The sequence below is a fragment of the Ochotona princeps genome, chromosome 8 (genome assembly GCF_030435755.1).
Source record: "Ochotona princeps isolate mOchPri1 chromosome 8, mOchPri1.hap1, whole genome shotgun sequence".
In the NCBI taxonomy this organism is placed as follows: Eukaryota; Metazoa; Chordata; class Mammalia; order Lagomorpha; family Ochotonidae; genus Ochotona; species Ochotona princeps.
The window spans coordinates 69442156-69466078 of NC_080839.1; the positions used below are offsets into that span (position 1 = coordinate 69442156).

Consider the following 23923-nt stretch of genomic DNA (forward strand, 5'->3'; position numbering starts at 1 on the left):
GCAGCGTCAACACCAAGGCGGCCTTTCCCTAACAGACGAGAACGGTTCCGCGTTGAGGGCAGTTGTACTTCTGATTGGCCCTTAGCTGTTGTCAGTCTTCACGGTTCTCCAATCAGGAGGCGGATCTTCCCGCTCTCGATTTCCCATTGGTCCGTGTGCGCGAAAAAGGAAGGCGTAAAGGAGGCCGTGCGCGAGCGGCAGTCAGTGCGTCGGCGCGACGGAGCTGTGGGGCCCCGGGGTGGAAGCGGGCTGCGGGACGCGTCGTTTGGCGCCGGAGACCCGTGACTCAACCGCGGAAAGCCTTCGCCAGGGACCGGGCCGGCAGCGAAGCCCGCGAGTCTTTCCCCATGGTGTCCATGACTTTCAAGAGGAGCCGCGGCGACCGGTTCTACAGCGTCCGGTGCTGCGGCTGTTGCCATGTCCGCACCGGGACCATCATCCTGGGGACCTGGTACATGGTAAGGGAGCTTGGGCGGGAGCGTGTGCGGGAAGTGGGGGCGCCGGGGCCAGGCCGTGAGGGAACTGCTCTGGAAGTAGTCCGGGGACTTTAGGGGAGCAGGTGGGCCCGGGAATCGGAGTGCGGGCTGTTCCCATGGCAACACTTGGGGTCGGGAAAGCGTGCGGAGGGTCCGGAGTGCAGAGCTGTGGGAGTCAACCTTGTCTGGACTGCCTTCGCACTTCCGCCATCTGATCGACAGCTCTGCCCGCCCTTCCTCGGTTTTGTTTTTCCTCTCGAACGAGGCGAGGAGGAGCGGACCTGGGTGTCTGCGTCCCCGTTTCGAGCTTGCCTCCCCTCGCGAAGAAGCAGGAGACCCGCTGGGAGCCACATTTGCTCCTCATCAGCCTCTCCCTGAGGGCTGTCCCTGCGTGGCCCAACGCGTCCCGTTTTATTGGGAGGCCCTGTTGTGTTAGGCCACGTAGGCTGGCATTTCCTGGGCTCCAGGATCTCTGGGTTTCTGTCACAGTCGGGTTAACATTAGGAAGACACTAGCGGCTTCGTACTACCCCCCCTTCCAGTATCTGGACACGTTCAAAGCTAACTTGTGACTCATCCAAGTGTGGTTCTGTTTAAGGCAGTTTCAGGTTACTTGGACTTGAACTCTCGGACAAACTTCCTAATGTTGTCTGGCATGCTCCTGACTGTGATTTTGTGCGGGGTGGCAGGGAGTGACAGCGAACACAGTGTGCTTTCCGTTGGTTAGTGCCCTGCAGGACAGGGGCAGCCTGATCCCCAGCACTGTCCTCCTTTCTGCGTGCTGGCTGCTCCTCTGCCCAGCGTCTGGAAGTCGTTGGGAACCGTTCAAACGCCAGATGAGTCCTCTGCAGCTGAGCAGATACTGTTATGTGGCTCGGCCCCAGGGGACCACCTGACCTCCACATTATTTCCTCCCGCTCTGTTGTTTTTTCATAGTCTTGTTCCATTGGTGTACATTGAAAAAGTCGAACCTTGAATGTGTATAAATCTAATTGTATCATATCTTTAATCGGAGATGCCAAGTTTGTAACATTGGGCATCTAATAGTGACCCAGCTGCCTTGTGTTTCTCTCTGCCCTCCCCCTTGACCGAGAGGCTTGGTTTACCTTCGCTTGTTTGTCCTTATGGCTGTTTCCCCGCAGTGCATAACTTGTCTTCAGGATCCTCAGGCCCCTGGCCCAGCCCTGCCCTTCTCCCACTCAGAGAGACTTTCCCTTGTTCTGGGTGAAGCAAGTCCAGTCCTGCCTGCAAACTTCCTGTCTTGTTTCTCCTTGGATGTTTCCCTCCATGCACAGGAGAGAAGATTTCTAAATTCCTCAAGAAGAAAGTAACCACCACCCTGTCTTAGCCATCCAAGGTCAGATGGCTCGGTTTTCCAGGCAGATTTTTTGGCGTTAAGGGCTCAGCTCAAAAATGAAAAGAATTGCAGGATAAGGGCGAGTTTGCACCAGGAAACTTCAAGCGTGGAGCGTAAAAACTGTAGTGAAGGGTGTTCATCTTAGGAATTTGGGAGTGAATTTGGATGTCTTCCCTGGAAGCTGTAGATGTGGGAGAGGCTTGCTTCCCTCTTTCTTGGCTCTTGGCAGATTTCTCAGGCCGGTAGGACCTTACCAACTACTGGTATCCCCGGCTGTGTACTGAGGTTGATTGACCATGTGCGCAAATGGCTTCAGATGACGGAAAGGAGTGAATCACAGGGCTGGTGCCATTGATCCTTTGTGTTGCTGTTACCTGTCACGTGGTAGAGCTTGTGTGTTCCAAGGTTTGAACTTGGCATCTCCCCTTGAGATGCTTGTGGCATTGCAGGGACCATGGAAGCACAGATCAGAAATACAAGCGAGAAGGGGAAGGTGATTGGTGGTGTCCAATTCAAGGCAAGGGCTGAAGGAGCCGAGGTGTAGCCTAGCAGTCAGGCCTGCATTCAGGCAGGAAGCTCCTGTCGGTGTCGAGCACTGGGAGGCAGTGTTGATGGCGCAGGACAGCGCCTGGAAGAGCTGGCTGTGCTGTAGCTTCCTCAGCCCGGGTGTTGCAGGTGTGTGGGAAGTGAACCAGGGAATGGGAGCTCGCTCTGTGTGTGTGTGTGTGTGTGTGTGTGTGTGTGTGTATGTCTGCCTCTCAAATAGAATTGAAAGATTAGGAAGACCTGTGGTTTTGTTAATAATGATATTGCTGGTGACTTTCATAAGTAGTTTTGTTTCTACATAGCTGGAGAGACATTTAACACAAATACACAAGGGCATCTAGACCCAAGTGTAGTGTAATGCTTCTAAACAAAGAGGTCCGGTCCAGTGACTTTTGTTGCCAGGAGCTTCTTTACAGAGATGAAATAATCTGGGGGTGAGTGGGGTAGAAGGCTCCTTCTCCCCCGATCTACCTTGTTAGGGTACCCCCTTTCTTGGTTCTAGCTGAGGCAGTACTGCATCTGCAGGAGAGAGTACTTAGGGTCCCTCTAGGTTACCTGGCCTGAACCTTCTGAGGTGCTGGAGCCTTCCGTGCTGCTTGGGACTTGGGAGCAGCCCTGTCGCTGGGCACGGACCCTGCAGCTCATACCGACTCCCTGCTGTCCAGCGCTACCTGTACTGATGACCACGTGAAGGTGCTGGTCACACTGTATGTAACGTGTTCCTTGCCTGGTACGAGGTAGTGCTGGGCAGTACCCGGGGAACACTGGAACCAGTTATTCTGTGCCCCAGGGCACCAGACTCTGGTGTGTTAGACTGGAAAGAAGCCTGCCTGGTGGAGTCCTGGGCAGGTAACAGGAGGCTTCAGCATGGCCTCGGTGGAGGACCAGCATGCCTCGCATTGCTCTTGCATTTACCAGATGATTGTGAACAAGTTTGCTATGAGAAATAGCTCAAAGCATTTCATGAATGATTGAAAATGGCCTTAAGAATCTGCCTCAGTGTTTGCTCTCGGCAGGATGGTGTATTCCGGATTTTTCAGGTGCTTCAACCTTTGAGTTGAGTCTCAGCAGGCACATGGATGACAGCAGGTTTCCTCGGTCAGTATGCCCTTTTCACCCGCTCCTAATGCTGTCAATGACGGCAGCGTGTTGATATTTCAGTTTTTTCTCAAATCCATTGTTTTGTGGTTTAGTGCCTTTGAATATGTTACTCTGTTCTGAAATCATTGCTTTCCTAAGTCACATTCCAGAAATGTTATTAAGGAAGTTTTAAGCCATAAATAGCAAAGATTTCCCATTTGTTCATGAGCCAGGTTTAACCATGAACAGTTTTGTGAATTTCACATCAGTCTCTTAGTGTTTAACTCAGATGCCTTCCTGGGGAAGATTCTGTATGTCTGTTGTGGACGCTTATTAAATAGCAGACTCATTGCGTTCTAGTACGAGTAGCTTGTCTTCTCCCCACAGAAGATGTTCACCCTGAGGGAGGAGGGCGATGTCTTAGCCTATAAAACAAGTGTAGTAGCTAAATTATTAATTAGTATACTTTTTTGAGATTCATAAAACAGTAAGTGAACTATCTCCTCCCAAAAAGATCTCCAAAGAATCTTCTAGGATGTGAAGCAATGAAATCAAAGAGCAGAAAAGGCTTGTCTCTGGAGGCTGGGTGTGTCCATGGGTGTGACGCTGCTCCTTTGTGCCCAGCAAGTTCCTGCACATCTGTATACTTACATTAGGGGTGTTAAAGGCTTCAGAACCATCACATAGCCCGCTGCTAAATCCACACATTTTGCAGGCTCACATGGTGGGTCGAGTGGGGTGTCCCTTGTCTCTGCTGCATTCCACATCCTCCGTGTTCCTTCATTCAGAACTTAACCTTGCCTGAACAAAGCTTTACTTTATTCAAAAAGTAATGAACAAAACGAATCAGAAATACTCTGGAATAGTTTGTACATAGTTGGTTCTGTTCAGAAAGACTTTATATTGTAAGACCATATTTTATGTATCTTTTTGAAACATTCAACATGATGAAACACCAACTTTAATTAAAAGCAAGTCAGTAGGGGATCTGTGTTTTGGCATAGCACGTTAAACCTCTTGCATCCCAAGTGGAAGTGCTGGTTCAAATCCTGGCTGTGCCCGTTCCAATCCAGCTTCCTGCTCATGTGCCTGGAAAGGCAGCGGAAGATGGGCCATGTGCTTGGGTCCCAGCCCCCGACGAGAGAGACCAGAATGAAGGTCCTGGCTTCAGCCTGACCCAGTCCTGCCATTGTGGCCAGTTGGCCAGTCAGTCTTTTAAAATGTCCGTCACTGGGCCTGGCATGGTAGCTTAGCGGCTAAAGTCCTCACCTGGCATGCACTGGAATCCCATATGGATGCAGTTTGTATCCCAGCTGCTGCAATTCCGATCCAGCTCCCTGCTCGTGGCCTGGGAAAGCAGTCAGGGACAGCCCAAGGCTTTGGAACCCTGTACCTGCATGGGAAATCAGGAAGAAACCCTGGGCTCCCGGCTTCAGATTGGCTCGGCTCCAGCCGTTGCAGGCACGTGGGGAGTGGAACATCAAATGGAAGATCTTCCTCTCTGTCCTCTCTGTATATCTGACTTTCAAATAAAAATAAATAAATCTTTAAAAAAAAGTCAATCACCAGGGCCTTTGGGTGAGATACTCTCCTGTGAACCTTTGACAGTCACAAAGATGGGTTTTCTGTAATCACAGTGTAACTTGGGATCCCAGTGAAATATGATAGCCTAAAGAAATATGAATATCTGAGAAACTCATCAGATGAGTAACTCCGCAAGCTGCCACAATGGCTGGATCTGAATCAATTTGAAGCCAGGAGAAGGGAGCTTCTTCTGGATCTCCCACGCCCGGTGCAAGGTCCCAAGGCTTTGGGTCGTCCTTGACTATTTTCCCAGGCCACAAGCAGGGAGCTGGATGGAAAGCGGGGCTGCCGGGATTAGAACTGGTGCCCATATGGGATCCCGGGAGTTCAAGGCAGGAACTTTAGCTGCTAGGCTACTGCGCTGGGCCCCTGTGGCAGATTCTTAAGGCCATTTTCAATCATTCATGAAATGCTTTGAGCTATTTCTCATAGCAAACTTGTTCACAATCATCTGGTAAATGCAAGAGCAACATGAGGCATGCCGGTCCTCCACCGAGGCCATGCTGAAGCCTCCTGTTACCTGCCCAGGACTCCACCAGGCAGGCTTCTTTCCAGTCTAACACACCAGAGTCTGGTGCCCTGGGGCACAGAATAACTGGTTCCGGTGTTCCCAGGGTCCTGCCCAGCACTACCTCGTACCAGGCAAGGAACACGTTACATACGGTGTGACCAGCACCTTCACGTGGTCATCAGTACAGGTAGCGCTGGACAGCAGGGAGTCGGTATGAGCTGCAGGGTCCGTGCCCAGCGACAGGGCTGCCCCCAAGTCCCAAGCAGCACGGAAGGCTCCAGCACCTTAGAAGGTTCAGGCCAGGTAACCTAGAGGGACCCTAAGTACTCTCTCCTGCAGATGCAGTACTGCCTCAGCTAGAGAATATTTGAAATGACTTGAATTGTTAATGAAGAAAATGTACTTCTCTGTTAGGGGAAGCAGGAGGAAAGTAGGTGAGAGGGCTTGCTTGCTGTTGCTGGAAGGCTGTGACGTCCCTTCACTGTGTCAGCAGTTCAGCTTTTCACAGATTGAGGAGGTTGTGGCCTTCAGAGCGGGACGCTGTGCTGGGTGAGATCTCTGATTAAATCTCCTGCAGGCCTGTTTCCGGGCATTAAACGGCCCGGGTGCCTCCCGGGATGCTGTGGAAAATCACTAATGACTGTAGGTGGAGGTAATTTGCTGTGTAAATGGAGTTACAGCCCGGGTAGACTAGGTAAATTCACCAGATGGGAATTTGTGATGGGATTTCAGCAAGATGTTGATACTCTTCTGGACTAGATGGAGAACAGTGTTCAAATGTCCCTGATAAGAGCGAGGGCTGGCCCCTTGACAGCCTTGTCCTGCACTTTGTCTTGTTTTCTTTTGTTTATGACCTGGGTGGAGATCTTGATGACCTGAAGAATGGTTTTTGTATTTTTCCAAATGTGGGAAGTTGAGAGAAAATCTGTAGGGTGTTAGAATGCAGATCCAGGAAGTCTTGTAATAGGATGAAATTTGATTATGAATACGTGAGAGACTTTGCTGGACCCTCTGAATGCAGCTGTAGGGGTACAAGTGGTGGCTCAGCAGCAAATGTAAAAAGCAATTAGGTATTTTCGGGAGCTCCTCTTGTGACATTCAAAACACTTAGGAAGCCACTGCAGCTTAAGGTTGTGTTCGTTGAAACTCACCAGCTATAATGCGGGTACTCAGAGTCCGTCCTGACTCGGCTGATTGCAGCTTGTTTCAACAGTATGTCCGTCAAACTGGAGCTTGAACCGCAAACGGAGCTGGAACACATGCTAGTTAGAGGAATGGTTTCTGGTGTTCAATATTTGTTCTAGAAAAGACAGCATTTGGAGGCTGCCTTCAGGGGCATTTAGTTAAAGCAGCACTTAAGTAGCAAGGAAGTACATTATCTCACAGGGAGGCTTGAGATCAGCACGTGAAAATCTAAGAATGTTCTAAAAGCCTTGGAGTGTCCCCCAGAGGGAGAAGAGGGTCTCTCTCTCTTTTTTTTAAAGATTTACTTATTTTTTATTACAAGATCAGATATACAGAGAGGAGGAGAGACAGGGGAAGATCTTCCGTCCGAGGATTCACTCCCCAAATGACTGCAACGGCTGGTGCTGTGCCGATCTGGAGCCAGGAGCCAGAAGCCAGGAACCAGGAGCCAGGAGCCTCCTCCAGGTCTCCCACACGCGTACAGGATCCCAAAGCATTTGGGCCGTCTTTGACTGCTTTCCCAGGCCACAAGCAGGGAGCTGGATGGGAAGTGGAGCTGCCGGAATTAGAACCGGCACCCAGGTGGGATCCCGGGGCGTTCAAGGTGAGGACTTTAGCCGCTAGGCCACGCCGCCAGGCCCAAGAAGAGGTTCTCACTGGCTGCTGGATGCTGTGGATTGGTCTTAAAAATCTATTGGCTGAATAAATAAATTTGATGAATTATATCTTCTTCAAATTCAAATTTTGAAGTTGGTAGATGAATACATACCTCTCTGCATGTGACAGTTTGTGGTGATTCCTTAGTTTTGGTTTTTCTGCCATTTTACTCTAGTGTATTGATCGGGCATCTGAAATGATCTGAAAATATTTTTATGTGCTTCATGAAGTACTGTGAAACTTCCTCACAGTGGCAGTTGCGTATTGAGTCATCTCCTGGTGGTGTCCCACCGAGGGAAGACATCTAAAGATTGTGAGGATTGCTTTCTGGGAGTAGTAAGCATCATTGATGAAATGCTGTCTTCCACAGGTGGTCAACCTACTGATGGCAATATTGCTGATCGTGGAAGTGACTCATCCAAACTTAATGCCTGCTGTCAACAACATTCAGTATGAAGTCATCGGTAATTACTACTCATCGGAGAGGATGGCTGGTAGGTTTTTAGCTGAAAAGGAAATATCTCCTGCTAGTTTCAGCGGGTTGATTAAATTATGTGTGAGTTACATTTCTGAGGGTTATTAAATAAGTTGCATAATAAGGTTAATGTGAGTTAAATTACATTTAAGTTACTCTGCTGAAACAGAAAGTCTTTTTGATGGCTTTTCCAAAGATATTCCTTAGAATTGTAATACAACATTTCTAATGAAAAGTGTAAAGGAGTGCTGGAGTTTTGAAAAGTATGTATCTTGACCGTCCCAGGTAAATGGGATGAAAGATTTGCTCCTGGAGCAAATAGACTGTTAACACAAAATACACAGTACATATCACTTGAATATCTGTGATGTTGTTTGCTTGGGACCACACGATTTTAAATATGTCTGTTGTTTAGATGGAACAAAATTTAAAATTGGGGTTAGAAGTAGAGCTGCGCAGGAACCTTCAAAAGTTCTGAAGAGCATTACATTTCTGGTCTTCTGTGACTCATTTGTGAACTTGTATGTATGTGGTATGTAAGTTCATTTTTTCATTCAGATAATTCCTTGTCCTTGGGTTACCTTCATATTACAGGAGCCAGGAAGAATTTTGTGACCGTCATAAACAATAGTATGAAAACCCTAACAGCTGTTCCTATTGTGTATTTTTTTTGACAGCTTATTAGTATAATCTGTGTATTTTTTTGTCAACTGTGCAAAATAACAGGATGCTTGCTTTTGAGATTTTAATGGCCATCTCATTTGGAGACTTAATTTAACTGTTAGCTGTAACATTTTCATTTACTTGCTGGAGCATTTTCCCTTGTCACTTGTTTCTCCAAATATTGAGGTATAGAAAAAAAGCTTGATGCTTTCACGGTCTTGTCTAGCCTTACTGCTAAGTTTACTGCGTGTTGTATGTGCGTTATAACTGCTGTGAAGCAAATCAGACAGTGCTATTGATGATGACTTTAATTACCCCAAAGCCCTTATTTCTGAAGAAAATGCCTACTTCTTGGGCCTGATAGTTTCTATTTCTTTGTAGCTTAATACTAACGATTATGTTGAATTCATATTTTGTTTATATGTAAGTTCTTCTAAGTGGCATTTCGCATGCAAGAGCAGAGGTGTTCTTTAAACCCTTAACATTTAGCTGTCCCGTGTCCCCTAAGAAAAAATAGTGTTCTTACTTAGATTTGTGCTGAAGGTCAAGGTTTGGTTCCATACTGTGATACAATTATACACACATTTATCCAGTACTGTGGATAGTCTGCATTTACTCATCTTCATCATTATTATTGTGACCCCAGAATCATAATACCAGTCCAGGATCATAGAATTGATCAAAGATTGATACTAAGTAACTCTAAGCGAAACAGCTTACTATTGTTAGGGATTATTTGGGCATTTTTGAAAAAATGTAGTGTATGGAATAGCAAATTGGAAGTTGAGAGAATTGAAGAGTGAAGAAGTCAAGCCTGGGGCTGGCAGTGTGGTGCAGCAGGTTACACTGTTTGCAGTGCTGGTATTCTGTGTTGGAGTGCCGGTTAGACTGTTGGCCACCTTTCCAGTCCTGCTGCCTGCTAATGTGTCTCTGATGGCAGCTGAAGACGGCCCAAGGAGCCAGCCCTGTGGGAGCCCCGGTGCAGTTCCTGGTTCCTGGCTCAGCCTGCCCCAGACCAGCTGTCAGTGGGCGTTTGGAGGAGTAAGCCATTTTAGGTAGAAGAAGGTATTCTTTCTCTCTTGTTGCTTTGCCTTCCAGATAGACAAAGTTAGTCTTTCAAAACAAAACAAAACAAAATAGACCTGTGTGACTGAGAATCCAAAGTGAAGGAAACATAGAGGTCAGTAGTTTAGGTGGTTGGGACGAAAGGGGAGGTCTCTGATTGTGAGACTTTGAGTTCCAGGTTGTATTTTCTTTAAAGCAGAAAGGTGCTGTTTGTCTTTGAGCAGGTGTCAGCCTTTACTGCCAGCTGAACCCTGGGCGTGTCACAAGACTCACCCTAATGTCACCACTTGGTTCTCCAGGCAAGGCTGGTGGTTTCTGCCTGTGTGAGCATCCTCTGTGTCTGCAAGGTTCTGGATGCTGCTGGGCACCTGTGTCTCACAGCACACCTGGTTTGGTTGCATCCTAATCCAGTGTCTGTGTAGCCGCAAAAAAGTATGACTCTGAAATCCTGGAGGTGCGTTACTGCTAGCCTAGGTGCTTGGTTTTTTTGGTTTTTTTTTTTTTTTTGTTTGTTTGTTTGTTTGTTTGTTTTTAATCAAATCTGGCTTGAAAGAGCTTTTAAAATGTTTTTTATTCGGTCATGAAGAATTTTGTTCTTGTATATGTAGCTTAATTAGATTTTTGTTTTTGTTTTTCAGATAATGTCTGTGTTCTTTTTGCCGTCGCTGTGCTTACGTTTATAATCAGTTCAGTGCTGGTATATGGAGCAATTTTTGTAAGTATGCTCTATTTTTGAGCCTTTCCAGTTTGATCTTGAAGGTCCCGTTGGCATTTGCTGTTGGTGACGCCGTGACGTGGTTGTGTTTCCCCCTGCAGTACCAAGCAGGCTGGCTGATCCCGTTCTTCTGTTACCGGCTCTTTGACTTCGTCCTCAGTTGTCTCGTCGCTATCAGTTCTCTCACTTACTTGCCAAGGATCAAAGAGTATCTGGATCAGTTAGTAAGTGTGAATCCTAATTAAACTTTTCTCATCTTTTGAAAGATTTATTTTATTGGAAAAGGCAGATATAGAGAGAAAGGGGGAAAGAGGGAAAGCTCCTTCGTCCTCTGCTTCACTCCCCAAGTGGCCACAACAGCTGGAGCTGAGCCGATGCAGAGTCAGGAGCCAGGAGCTGCTTCCGGGTCTCCCGCGTGGGTGCAGGTCCCAAGGCTTTGGGCCGTCTTCTACTGCTTTCCCAGGCCACAGGCAGGGAGCTGCATGCACGTGGGAAGTGGAGCAGCCAGGACATGAAATGGTGCCTAAACAGGATACCAGCATTGCAAAGTGGAGGATTAATCTGTTGAGCCACTGTGCTGGCTCCTCTTGTCATTTTAATTTATGGTTCAACCTTTGGTACTATTTTCCACTCTATTTTGCTTTTAAAAGTGTCGTTAATTGTTTTTGCTTTTAGCATGTTAAAGTCAATGAGATGAAAATAGAATGTCTTCTTATAGCAGTTGGATAACCTGATTTTTATTTTTAGTAGAAGTTAGTGAAGATGGGTATCATGGAAGTAGCAGTTCAGATTGCGGGGCTGTGTGTCAGTGGAGCCTGTTTTCTAATGAAGGAATCAGAAATTGACAATGACCAAAATACAATGTTTGGCTGTTGTGTGGATGGGTATCACATGGGTACCAGACCAGAGCTGGGAAGCAGTCATTGTGCCTGGACGAGAGGAGAACCTAAGAGAAAGTGCGGAAGCAAATGTTTTGGGGCAAAGGGAGACCTGATCCAGTCGGAGAACAATGGTAGCCCTGGTAACAGGCACACAGGGCATGGAAGCAGGAGGTGAAGATGGGTGAGCAGAAGCTAGGGCAGGGATTGGTGGTCAAGTCAGCCATGGTCAGCAGCTTCTTAAGCATCACTCTCGGGTCACTTTCTCATTCGTGCAAAGTCACCCCAGTGCTGCCCTGTCTTCTAAACTAACTCCAAGGTTCCCCGTGTACTGACCCCTTTCTGCATGCACCCTTTGTTTCTGGATGCAGGCTCTAAGTGCAGTGTGGGCCAGGGAGTCCCTGGGCTGTGGGGTGGGGCTGCTGCCGGGCTCCCTGTTTCTGGTGGGATTTCTCTCCTGGCTGTTTCCACTGTTCCTCTTGCACACCCCAGTGTTTTCTGCTTTGTTCACTTTGTACTTCAGACTAGCAAGCACTTCCTCTGCTGGCCAATTTATTAAGTACTACTGGTTTTGCTTTTATTTTTAAAGATTTGTTTTGAAAGGTATACTAACAGAGAGGGACAAAAAGGCGAGAGAGAATTCTCATCTGCTCATTCACTCCCCCAAATGGATGCAGCAGCTTGGGCAGAGCCAGGACACCATCCTGGTCTCCTACACGGGTGGCAGGGACCCAAGCACCTGGGCCTCCCAGGTGCAATAGTAGGAAGTTGGGTTGGAAGCTGAGCAGCTAAGACTCAAAATGACAGTCTGATGTGGGCTGCAGGCATCCCAAGAGGCAGCTTCATGCACTGAACCGTAATGCTAGATTCTTGTCTCCCTGACTTAGTTCAGTATCTTATTACACATACTCACTGCTGAGTGAGAATTTAAGTGAATATGACTGTAGTCACGTAATCTTCCCTGCTAACTAGTGGCAAACTGCCTTTTGCTCCTTTCTATGGAGATTTTGGACCAATGAGATTGTTAGAGGGGAAAAAATTTCTGCAGATAGGCTTAAAAGGAACTTGAATGAATCTCAGTACCTCCTGCTTGTTGGCTCAGTGGTCCAGCAGCAGATCTATGGAAATTAGTGAATAATAAAAAGCAGGGCTAATGTAGACTCTTCAGATTTTCAGACAAACTTATTTAGGTTATTAGCATGGACTAATGGCGAGGAGCTTCTGAGGGCTTTGTTTCAGAGTGCCAAAGCCGTGATCAGTTTCTAGTAGAGCATCACTTCCAGCGTTGGTGTCCTTTGTTGTATTGCTGAAGTGCTCTCTGGTTTATCACAGAGCTGTGGCTGACCTGTAGTTTGTGTGTGTGTCTGTCTCTGCATAGCCTGATTTTCCCTACAAAGACGACCTCCTGGCCTTGGACTCCAGCTGCCTCCTGTTCATTGTTCTCATGTTCTGTGTGGTCTTCATTGTCTTTAAGGTAAGTCACCGAGGGCTGGGGAGACTGACATGGCCCATCTAAACTCTGTCACTGCCTTGCCGAGGATTTCTGGTGGCACTGTGTCCTGGTGCAGTAGTAGAGCTGGCTCCCAGGAGTGTGCTCGGTCTTACTTTGAGGGGTGTGGCTGCACATGTCAGGAGTCTCCTGAGTGTAAAAAGCCTATTTTACTTTCCAAAGGGGTTGTTCTGGAGGCTCAAGCCCCGAATTTCTTTTGTATTACAACAGTTGGCTGCGGTTGATGGGCTTGAATTGAACACCCTAGCTCTGGTTTTTCTGGAAACCAGTGGCATTTGGATAGAGCAAGTAGAGGAAGGGACTGGGCTGTGTGAGGTCCTCAGAGCTGTGGAGGTCGTTCTCCACAGAGAGCCTGAGACGGGCTGGGGTCACCTGTGGCCTGCAGCAGCTTGCTGAGCTTATGTCAGTTTTGCTTTTATTCTTTAGGCTTATCTAATCTACTGTGTTTGGAACTGCTATAAATATATCAACAGCAGAAACATGCCGGAGATTGCCGTGTACCCTGCCTTTGAAGCACCTCCACAGGTTAGCCACTGTAACTGCTCCAGAAGACCTGGTGTTTGTGCTGTCTTCTCTGCCCTGACTGTGTCTCGGGGAGTGGGAAGCTGGACACGTGGGGCAGGGAGAGCCTGTGCTGCCCTTCCGCTGCACCTGTGCTCAGACTGAGTCATCCTGCCTCAGCCCCAGCAGAGTTGTGTCTGGAAAGGGTAAGCCAGGAAGCAGCCATGCTGGACTCGTTCAGCCTCTGGGCCTTCTGCAGCTTCATTGACTGAAGTTTATGTTGTTTTTGAATAAACATTTATGTGACCCAAAAGGGGGTCTGCTTCGTCTGAGGGGAGGTGTGTGCGTGGATCCCGTGATTCCCTGAGTCTGTGAGGAGGCACACCTCTCAGCCCACGTGACCCACATGGGGCTGTCCTGTGCCCCGTGGAGTCATTTGGCTCACAGGTGCTGCCCTTCTCGTAGGGCAGGACAAGAGTGACCTCACCCGAGAGGACAGGATAGGAGTGCGTTGTGTGTGTTTTGAGAGGCACAGAGAGACAGCTGTCCAATTCACTGCTTTACTTCCCCAGACACAGCAGTGGGAACTGGGTCAGGCCACAGCCAGGAACCTGGAACTCCTCTCAGGTTTTTATATGGGTGGCAGGGATCCAAATACTTGAGCCATCTCTGCTGCCCACTAGGGTGCACTTTAGCAGAGAGCTGGGCTCGAATAGGGCGCCTCTAAACCCAGTGTGCTCCAGTACGGGCTGCGCGTGTCCCAGTCCTAACCACTGAGCCAAGTGGCTGTCCCAGCTTCCTTGTCTTTTTGACCCCAGTCTTCAAGAGACTTGTGTGGCTGGGTTGGCTACTAGGGGAATGTATATACTTTGAATATAAGGGTCCCTTCAGCCCAGCTCTTCAGGCCCTGGGATTCGATTGGATACGTGGACAGAAGGGGAGAGCAGCAGCACCTCCTGCTGCCCAGGAGCCCTGGCCGTCGAGGGGCAGAATCCTGCCTGCCTGCTCCCCTCCACTTCTTGCCTGCATGCACGGACCCGTCCTTCAGCATCAGTCTGAGTCTGAAATCTCACTGCCAGGTGCAGTTCTAGGGCGTGTGGGCATTTCTGCCCTTGAGCTGGTAGCATCCCTACTTCTCTGTGCTGTAGCTTTGTCCACTCCACGGAGTCTGAAAGCTGAGTTATCCCAGAAGGGTTTGTTCAAGAGCAGTTCTGATCATTTTTTTTTTTCCTTCTTCTCTCTTCAGTATGTGTTGCCAACCTATGAAATGGCTGTGAAGATGCCTGAGAAAGATCCGCCGCCTCCTTACCTGCCTGCCTGAGGACGTTGTGCCTTTGTCAATAAACCCCATGCCAGCCTTCTGTCTTGCTTATTCTACAGAATGCTGCGGTGCAGGGCTCTTCAGACTTGCTTGGTATCAAATACATTGTCTTTTGTTTAAGCATTTATTTTCAAACACTAAGGAGCTTTTTGGGACATCAGTGTCTTTTTGTAAAGTATGTTACATGTTAATACTTTTTCAAGACAATCTAGGTCACACAGGAGCAAGTGCCATTATATGCCTTTAATGGTGGGGCGGGTGGGGTGGGGGTCCTGCCCACATATTTTCCTTTTAGACTTTGCACTTTCTTTGTATAATGATGTGCGTTTTGGTCATTGGCTGCCCTGGTACTTTCAGGAAGAATGAACTACATATTCAGGATGAGTGTGTTGGATTGAAGAGCTGAAGTTAGCTATGCAAATAGGAAAAGCAGAAAGCATTTTGGTTGACTGAAAGATAATGGTTGCATGTTTCTAATTTGTATTTTTCCATCTTTGTGATAAGATGCTTTAATAAATCTCTTGAATATTTACTGTTTCCATTTTTGAAAAGGAACTATGACTTTTTTTTGTAGCTGAAGCCTAACATTTTTGCATTATAATATGCAGTGTCTCTTACCAGTGGGCATGTGTCTGAGAAACGTGTCAGCAGTTTTGTCATTGTGTGAGTATAGTGGAGTATGTGTAGACAAACCTAGATTAACCACTGGTGTATCCCCTGTGGCCTGGGGCTACAGTCAGAGACCTGATGAACATGAGCTGTCGTGGCTCAGTGGTTTATGGTAGCCTCTGGTTTCTCTCTAGGTAATGGCAGGGAAACAGTTGAGGCTAAGAGTCATGGGGCTTGCCAGAAGGCACGTGTGTGTGGCTAGTGGAAGGACATTGGCCTTTCTCTTGGAGTAGAGGTTGTCGAATGGCTGCGTTTCCTGTGGCAGCTCGCAGCACATGGCAGAACACCTGCAGCAGATCATCCGGGTCACAGCTGTGTCTCTGGGCTTTCTAGTGGAAAGGCTTGCTGGTGCTGCCTCGCAGATAAAGCAGCCTCTGTGGCTGTCACATTACTGAGGACGGATTTTTCAGTTGTCATTTACAATGGACCACCATTGTGTATGTAGTGTATTGTTGACCTAAGCATAATTGTGTGACTACTCATAGTACGAGGGTTTATTAAATTTGAGAGTGCAATGCAGGGCTTTTGATGAAAATATAATTCTTTAATCCAGTAACTCAAAACTAGTGTCTTTCAAATTAGGATGGAGATATTTCTTGAATTACAGGCCAGTTGTTACTCTGATTGGATAGAAAAACAAGGTTAGTGTGGTGTGGTTTGCTGTGTTTTTGTATTGTCATCTTTTAGTTAAATGAGTTCATCAACAATACAAGTTTATATGCATCAACATCTCAAATTGACACAAATTAGTCAAAAACTAGAGAATAAAGTAGGGATTGAATATACTGTATGACTCTGGTTAATGACACTGTATACTAGAAATTTGCATAGGATAGATTTTGATGGACAAGTGGAAGGTGGTAGGCTAATTTGCTTATCAGTCATTTCACTAGGGGAATGTATACAGTTCGGATATGTAACTGTACACCTTGAATATACTGTTTTTTAAAAAGAAGGATAGAGAGCCAAAGAAAGTACAAATCTGGCAGCTCAAAGACACTGCAGTTTACATTTTGTCCTGAAAGTATTCTACCTTGCATCTTGCGCAGGACTAGAATATGTAGGAGTGTTTTTCACGTATTTCAGGAGGTTAGCAGAATTGCCTGACAACACTTTGTAGTCCTCCTTCACACTTGCTGGGTCACACTTCCTGCATTAAAGCTGATATGGGAAGGATGGCATTCAGCCCAGTGGTTCGGACTTGTGTGTCCCACCTCAGGATACCTGGGTTTGATACCTGGTGCTGGCTCCTTACTCTGGTGCCCAGCCAGCGCATGCAGTGGGAAACAGCAGGTATGGCTCAGCTGGTCAGGTCCCTGCATCCAACTGGGAGACCTCCCCGCTCCTTGCCACTGGGGCATTGAAGAGAAGATGTAAATAGGGATGTGTAGGTGGACTGTGATGCTCTCAAACAGAAAAATCGGGTCCATCAAATTTTCATTGTGTATTTTATTTTGTTGGGGGCCATATTAAGCAATATTTAGATATTAACCTAAAACCTAACTAATAATAGCTCTTAGAAAGTGTTACTAGGGCTCGCCGCAGTAGCATAGTGGTTAAAGTCCTCGCCTTGAACATGCCGGGATCCCATATGGTTGCCGGTTCTAATCCCAGCAGCCCCGCTTCCCATTCAGCTTCCTGCCTGTGGCCTGGGAAAGCAGTCGAGGACAGCCCAAAGCCTTGGGACCCTGTACCCTTGTGGGAGACCTGGAAGAAGTTCCTGGCTCCTGCCTTCGGATTGGCTGAGCTCCAGCCGTTGTGGCTGCTTGGGGAGTGAACCATCGGACAGAAGATCTTCCTCTCTGTCTCTCCTACTCTCTGTATATCTGACTTTCAAATAAAACTATATAAATGTTTTTAAAAAAAAAAGGAACAAAATTTATTTTAAAAAAAAGTGTTACTAGTTGTTCAAACATTCAAATATATCAAACTTTTGCTAGAAATGCAAAATGATGTGTTTGCTATGGAGAAGAATATGAAAGCATCTTCTCAAAACTGAACTACCACATGTTCTGACAATCCTGTTTCTGGATATTAGTCCAAAAGAATTGAAATCCGGGCCTGGCGGCGTGGCCTAGCAGCTAAAGTCCTTGCCTTGAAAGCGCTGGGATCCCATATGGGCGCCAGTTCTAATCCCAGCAGCTCCACTTCCCATCCAGCTCCCTGCTTGTGGCCTGGGAAAGCAGTCGAGGACGGCCCAATGCTTTGGGACCCTGCACCCATGTGGGAGACCCGGAGGAGGTTCCTGGTTCCTGGCTTTGGATCGGCACAGCACCAGCTGTTGCGCTCACTTGGGGAGTGAATCATCTGAGAGAAGATCTTCCTTTCTGTTTGTCCTCCTCTCTGTATATCTGACTTTGTAATAAAAATAAATAAATCTTTAAGAATTGAAATCCATATCCCAAAGATCACTAGTCACTGTAGTCAGTACGTGGGAACAATCAGTTCCATTGACGTGAATGGATAAAGAGGATAGGCATGCATGTGATGCAGTATAATTCAGCCCTTGGAAAGAAGAGGTGCATTTTACAACAAGGGTGAACCTTCAGAACAATGTGGCCTGCATGGGGGAAAATAAATTAGAGAAAGACATACTGTTTGACTGCACTTACCCGAGTTGCTCATAGTAGTCAAAATTCGTAGAAGCCAAGAGGATCCATCAGCGGGTAGGAAGCAGGGTGAGTAAGCTCTCGAGATCTCTACCAACACTTAGACTTGGTGAAGTCTGTGACATGGTAGGCTAAGCCTCCGTGGTGCCTGGTGTCTCATGGGTGCTTCACGTCTCAGCTGTTCCACAACCAAACCAGGTCCCTGCTAATGTACCTGGGAAAGCAGTGGAAGATGGTCCAAGTGCACCCACGTGGGAGCCCTGGGAAAAGCTCAAGGCTGCTGGCTTCGGGCTAGCCCAGTTCCAGCCACTGGGGAGTGAGCCAGTGGGTAGGTCTGTCTATAAATGTGCAAACATTTCAGTGAGATTGCATATATGGGCTGACCGTTCTTAGTCTTCTGTGCCATTCTGGGTTTTGTCCCTTTTGCTTTACTCTCTGGACCCTCACGCTGGTTGCATGTGTTCTGGAGGCTCTCAACACTCAGCTTGAGGCCCTTGGTGCCTGGCATTGTGCTTGCCAGCACATGCCTTCTTACCAGCACTGTGGGCACTATGGTCTAGTGGGAAAGGTGGCTTGAGGAGTTAACCTGTTGTCTGTTTGGCTGAAATAGTACCCCCAAAAAACCAGTGCGTGTCTCAGTGGGGGTAAAAGTAAATGCAGAAAAGTAAATGTTACTCTGTCATGAAGTAGCATTAAAACTGAAGCTGGCCCGCTGTATCCACAGTGTTGGCCAACCCATGAGTTTATTTTGAAAAAGGGAAAATTGCGGGGCCAGCACTTTGGGATGCCCTATGGGATGTCAACAGTGTATGAAGCGGCTGTGTGTGATACTGGCATTCCAAGTGAGTTCAGATTGGAGTTCCAGCTCCTCCACTTTCCATCCAGCAATCTGTTACTATACCTGGGAAAGCAAAGGTTGAGCCAGGTACTGGCCCCAACATGCGCCATGCGGGAGTCTCAGATGGCGTCCAGGCCCCTGGGTTCTGCTTCATCCAGCTTTGGCCACGCTGGCCATTAGAGAGTGAACCAGAGTGTGGAAGGTTATCATTCTCTCTCCTACCCTCCCTCCTTTTCTCTCCCTCTCCTTGTAACTCTGCCTTCCAAATAAACCTCAATTTAAAACATTTTCATTTATAGTGAGTATTCACAGCTATTTTATGGCATTTCCTAAAGAACTTACATAGTATTTGGTGCTAGTATTAGTATTAGGTGTTACAGTTGATATACAGTTATTCAAAGTGTGTGAGATGTGCATGGATTATACACAAATACTATGCTATTTTGTTAAAGGATTTGAGCATCTTTAGATTTTAGAGGGAGATCTTGGAGTCCGTTCCCCACAGGCACCAGGGTCAGCAATATATAAGTTGGTGATAAGAGCTATGAAGCAAAGAACAGGGTTTGGGAAGGAAAAGCCACATTTAGAAGGTGACCTTTGACCCAAAGGGAATGAGAAATGAAAGCACTCCAGAGAAGGACCTGGAGGGACTAGTTTGATGTGAGGTCAGAGAAGTGGACTTGTTTTGTTTTTTTAAATAGAGCAACAGTAAGACAGAGCTCTTCATTCACTGGCTCACATGTGGGCCAGTCAAGCCAGGAGCAGGGTGCGTCATCTGTGTGTGTCACGATGGCTGAAGGAACACCATCACTGAGCTGTCATTTCTGGCCTCCCAGTGCGTATCAGTAGGAAGTGGAACAGCTGTGACTAAAACAGGCACTGTGACAGCTGATGTGGCTGTACCACATGGCCCACTTGGGTTGGCCTTCTATGTGGTTGTGATGATGTCTTTAAAATAAACTTATTTGAAAGAGCTGCACACAGAGATCTTCAGTTTGCTCATTAACTCCCCAAATGGTTGCAGTGCCTGGGGCTGAGCCAGGCTGAAGGCAGGAGCCAGGACCTTCTTCCAAATCTTCCATGTGGGCCCCAACACTCAATCCGCCTTCCATGGCTTCTTACCAGGTCATGAACTGCGTCAGCATTGGAGCGGTTGGGGCATGAGCACTGTAGGTTTATGTGCAATGCCACGATGCCAGAGCTATGACTGGCTTTGAGTGTTAGCGAGTGGAAGCTACTGCAGGGTTCCAAGGGGATGAGAATTCTGAAATGAGTTAAGACTTGTACAATTTCTCTGAATCAGTCTTCTCATCTGAAAAAAAAAAAACTGTCAATGACTCACAGAGTTGTAAGTAATCTGTAACTCACAAGGGGCCAGAAATGTAGTGGCTAGCACATGACCAAATTCAGGTACCCTAAGGCAAGCTGCAGGGAAGAGTTTTGGAGAGCTGCAGTATCAGGCTCAGGTTTGGCTTTGCATCCTCTTCTCCCGCTGATGGATCCTGTGAGTGTGGCCCAGGTATGTGATCTCGGTGAGCTTTAATTTGAACAATGACTTCATAAGGTGAAGGCAGTGTATCATGCTAAGCAAAATGGCAGGCATGTGATACTCTGAGTTTTCAAAAGTATTTATACATATTGAAATATTTAGAAAAATATTGCCTAAAAGCACTTTTTAATGAGTGGACATACTCTTTCCTTGGATCATTTGGCAAATGGACTTTGAGTGAATTAGAACTTGGAGGATTTTTTGGGCAGGGGTAGATTGGCCTGCTTGCTCCTGGTTCCTCCAGCACTGGAACACATCATTGCAGCTCGTGTTACATGCACTATGTTGCTGTTAGGAAATAGCTTGGGCATGGAAGCTTCTGATTAATTTTTTTATACAAGCGAGGGATGTAATGGCACACGAGCCCTTTATGTTAGCTTTTTTTACAAACCCAAGATGCCATACACAGCAAGTGAGCCACATAAGAGGTCTCTGTTTCAGCGAGGGAGGTAATGCGGGGTAGAGAAAATGAGCAGAGCAGAGAAATAAGAGCCAATAGAGACAGCAGGAGGAGGAGAGGGAGAATAAAGGGAAGGGGCATCTTTACAGCCCCGAGGTGGGTGTGGGGTACCAGGTCAGGGATTGACAGATTCTCCTGTAAGTGGACAGCAGGGACAAAGGTCTCGGGATTGGTGGAGCGCGCAATCCCCTAAAGATCACTAAATTAAGCCAGTGGGCCTTAAGGGGGACTGAGATCTAGGGGTTTACGGTAGTGCTGGGTAGCCAGGTATTCAAGGGGACTGAGACTAGGGGATTTAAGGCAGTACTGGGTAAACAGGCGTTCAAGGTGGCACTAAATCCAGGATGGTGGGTTCAGTCCTCAGAGTCCCTCCTTACACCTGATATTTCATGTCTCTTTTAATATGAAATTAAGAGGGTTTCCATTGATGAATTGCAGGTTGTTTTCCCTCTGTTTGGTGATGTACTAGTTACTCTGTTTCCAATCTGTTCTGACGAATTGTGCCAAGTGTCCTTGGAAACAGAGAAATAGCACTTTGGGAAGTCTTTCCGCTTTCAAAGAAGGAATGTGTTGGAAATAATGCCCTGGAGTTCATGGAAAGAAAAAGTTGTACCTTTGCTTTTTTGAGTTTGTTTTCCTGTGAAAAATGTTGCTGAAAAATGTGGAATTCCAGGCACATCAGAGAGTCTGTGTGGAGGTGAGGGAATGAACGGAAGTCTAGAGTCAAGACTGAAATCCAGCGAATTGAGTTCCTGTCTTCACCAACCTCTTTTTCTCTGCCCTGGGATCCAAGCTTTGGTTTCTGCAAACCCCTGACCTCTGTACTTCTTGGAGTTGTTCTTAGGATCAAACAAGGTAACAGACTGGAAAGGTGGGCAGACTGGAAATCACTGTGCAAATTTATGTGAGGGTGTGAAAGAGCAAGGAATGGCTGGGGAAGGGGTGAGGTGGGAAAATTATTTGACCTGGAAACCAGGAGAGACTATCTTTGTCTCTCCTCTTTGAGAAAAGAGCTTTATAAACCTGGTTTGTAGTCCTGGCCCTCCCAGCAACTGTATAACTTTAGTCACCATTCGGGTTGGGGAAAAAGGGATTCCTTCTGTGATTGGCTGTGACTCCTGTTTTGGTTACATAGTTATCTTTTAAAGAGAAAAGTATTTTTTTTTTTAAAAGATTTATTCATTTTATTATAGCCAGATATACACAGAGGAGGAGAGACAGAGAGGAAGATCTTCCGTCCGATGATTCACTCCCCAAGTGAGCCGCAACGGACCGATGCGCGCCGATCCGAAGCCGGGAACCTGGAACCTCTTCCGGGTCTCCCACGCGGGTGCAGTGTCCCAATGCATTGGGCCGTCCTCAACTGCTTTCCCAGGCCACAAGCAGGGAGCTGGATGGGAAGTGGAGCTGCCGGGATTAGAACCGGCGCCCATATGGGATCCCGGGGCTTTCAAGGCGAGGACTTTAGCCGCTAGACCACGCCGCCGGGCCCAGAGAAAAGTATTTTTAAAACTACACTGCTAGGGGCCCGTTGTGGCTCACTTGGGGAGTGAATCATCGGACGGAAGATCTTCCTCTCTGTCTCTCCTCCTCTGTGTATATCTGTGTATATCTGGCCGTAATAAAATGAATAAATCTTTAAAAAAGAAAACTACACGGCTAGCTGCTGATGTGCTATTTTGGAGCCTTCATTTCTTTGTGTATATCCACATTTCCCTCTGATGTAATTTTCTTCTTCCAGAGACATTTGCCTTAAATTTTTTTCCCCCAGCATGGTTCTGCTGGTGGCCAATTATTTTGGCTTACGTAATCTTAAAAATGTGTGGTATATTTTTACCTTCATTTAAAAGAGATCTTCACCATTTTGGTTGGCATGACTTTTTACAATTCGTTTTTTTTCATGACCAGCATTGTACAGCAGATAAAGCCGGTCCCTGCAGCACCAGCATATCATATGGGTACCAGTTCAAGTCCTTACTACTCCACTTTCAATCCAGCTCCATGCTAATACACCTGGGAGAGCAGCAGAACGTGGTCCAAGTGCTTTGACCCCTACCCCCATATGGGAGAATGGGAAAAAGTTCTTGGCTCCTGGCTTCAGACCAGCTCAGCTCCAGCCGTTGTATGAACTTGCAGGTGGAAGACCTCTGCTCTCTCTCTGGCTTTTAAGTAAATAAATAAGATTCTTCTTTCAATGCTTTAAAGATGTTACTTTGAAGTCTTCTCACACACGTTGTTTCTAATGAAAATGTATTGTCCTTTTTTATTCCTCTGTATGGAACACTTATTTTCAGATATTAAAAACCCTTTTCAGCACTGATTTTGAACAACCTGTTTAGGATATTTCTAAACCTAGGCTTTCTGATTTTCAATGTTTTTTTGTATTTTGGGTTCACCAAGTTTCTTAAGTTTGTGTCTTTTCAGGCAGTTTGTTCATGTTTAGAGTTCATTCGCTGTTATTCCACCATTTCTCTGTCTTGTCCTGTCCGTCCTTTTGGAATTCCGGCTGTCTGGAAAGTGAGGTGGTTTTCCGTCCTTTTGGAATTCCGGCTGTCTGGAAAGTGAGGTGGTTTGAGATATCCCTGGAGGCTTGGCAAAGACTGAGATTGCTGCAGACTTAGAAGACTTGGTAACTTCTTTGATACAAGGAGATCTAGCAAGAAGAGAGGAAGGAGGGTGTGGAGGTGTGCTGTAAGCCTGTGTGGCCTGGATGATAATGGCAGAAACGGGGCAGGAAAGAGGGGGTTCACAGGGCAGGAGAGGTTCCGTTCTTCCCTGAATATGGTTGGGCTGGAGATTCTCTTGGAGCGGACAGTCCAGAAGGCAGGGTTGGCATGAGAGACACAGGCTTAGAAGTCCGCAGTGTAGGGATGGTAGCCGAAAGCACATTGGTAAATTCTTCACGAAAGACCCAAGCAACTCCAGTCCTTCAGACCCTCCACTGGTGACATTTTTTTTCCCTGAGAAGAGAAGAATTCACAAATATTCAGGTTGAATTGTTGTCTAACTCATGAAAACACTCTAACTGAAAGCAACTGAAAAAGTAGATGTCCTGGGTCCAGCATGGTAGCCTAGTGGTCAAAGTCCTTGCTTGCCTACACTGGAATCCCACAAGGGTGCCGGTTTGTATCCTGGCTGTTCCACTTCCCTTCCAGCTCCCTGCTTGTTGCCTGGGAAAGCAGTTGAGGATGGGCCAAAGCACCCTTGTGGGAGACCTGGAGGAGAAGCACCTGACTTCAGATCAACTCAGCTCCAGCCATTGTAGCCGCTTGGGG

At 47.0% G+C, this 23923-nt stretch overlaps 1 protein-coding gene across 1 annotated transcript; it reads left to right on the forward strand.

Moving 5' to 3' along the window:
• Positions 1-267: 267 nt before the first annotated feature.
• LAPTM4A (lysosomal protein transmembrane 4 alpha) lies at positions 268-14560 on the forward strand. Its single transcript, XM_012926196.3, has 7 exons — positions 268-458; positions 7766-7889; positions 10237-10313; positions 10415-10537; positions 12570-12665; positions 13128-13226; positions 14449-14560. Exons 1-7 carry the CDS (start codon positions 348-350, stop codon positions 14521-14523), a joined length of 705 nt encoding a protein of 234 aa, XP_012781650.3. The 5' UTR covers positions 268-347; the 3' UTR covers positions 14524-14560.
• The last annotated feature ends 9363 nt before the right edge of the window (positions 14561-23923 follow it).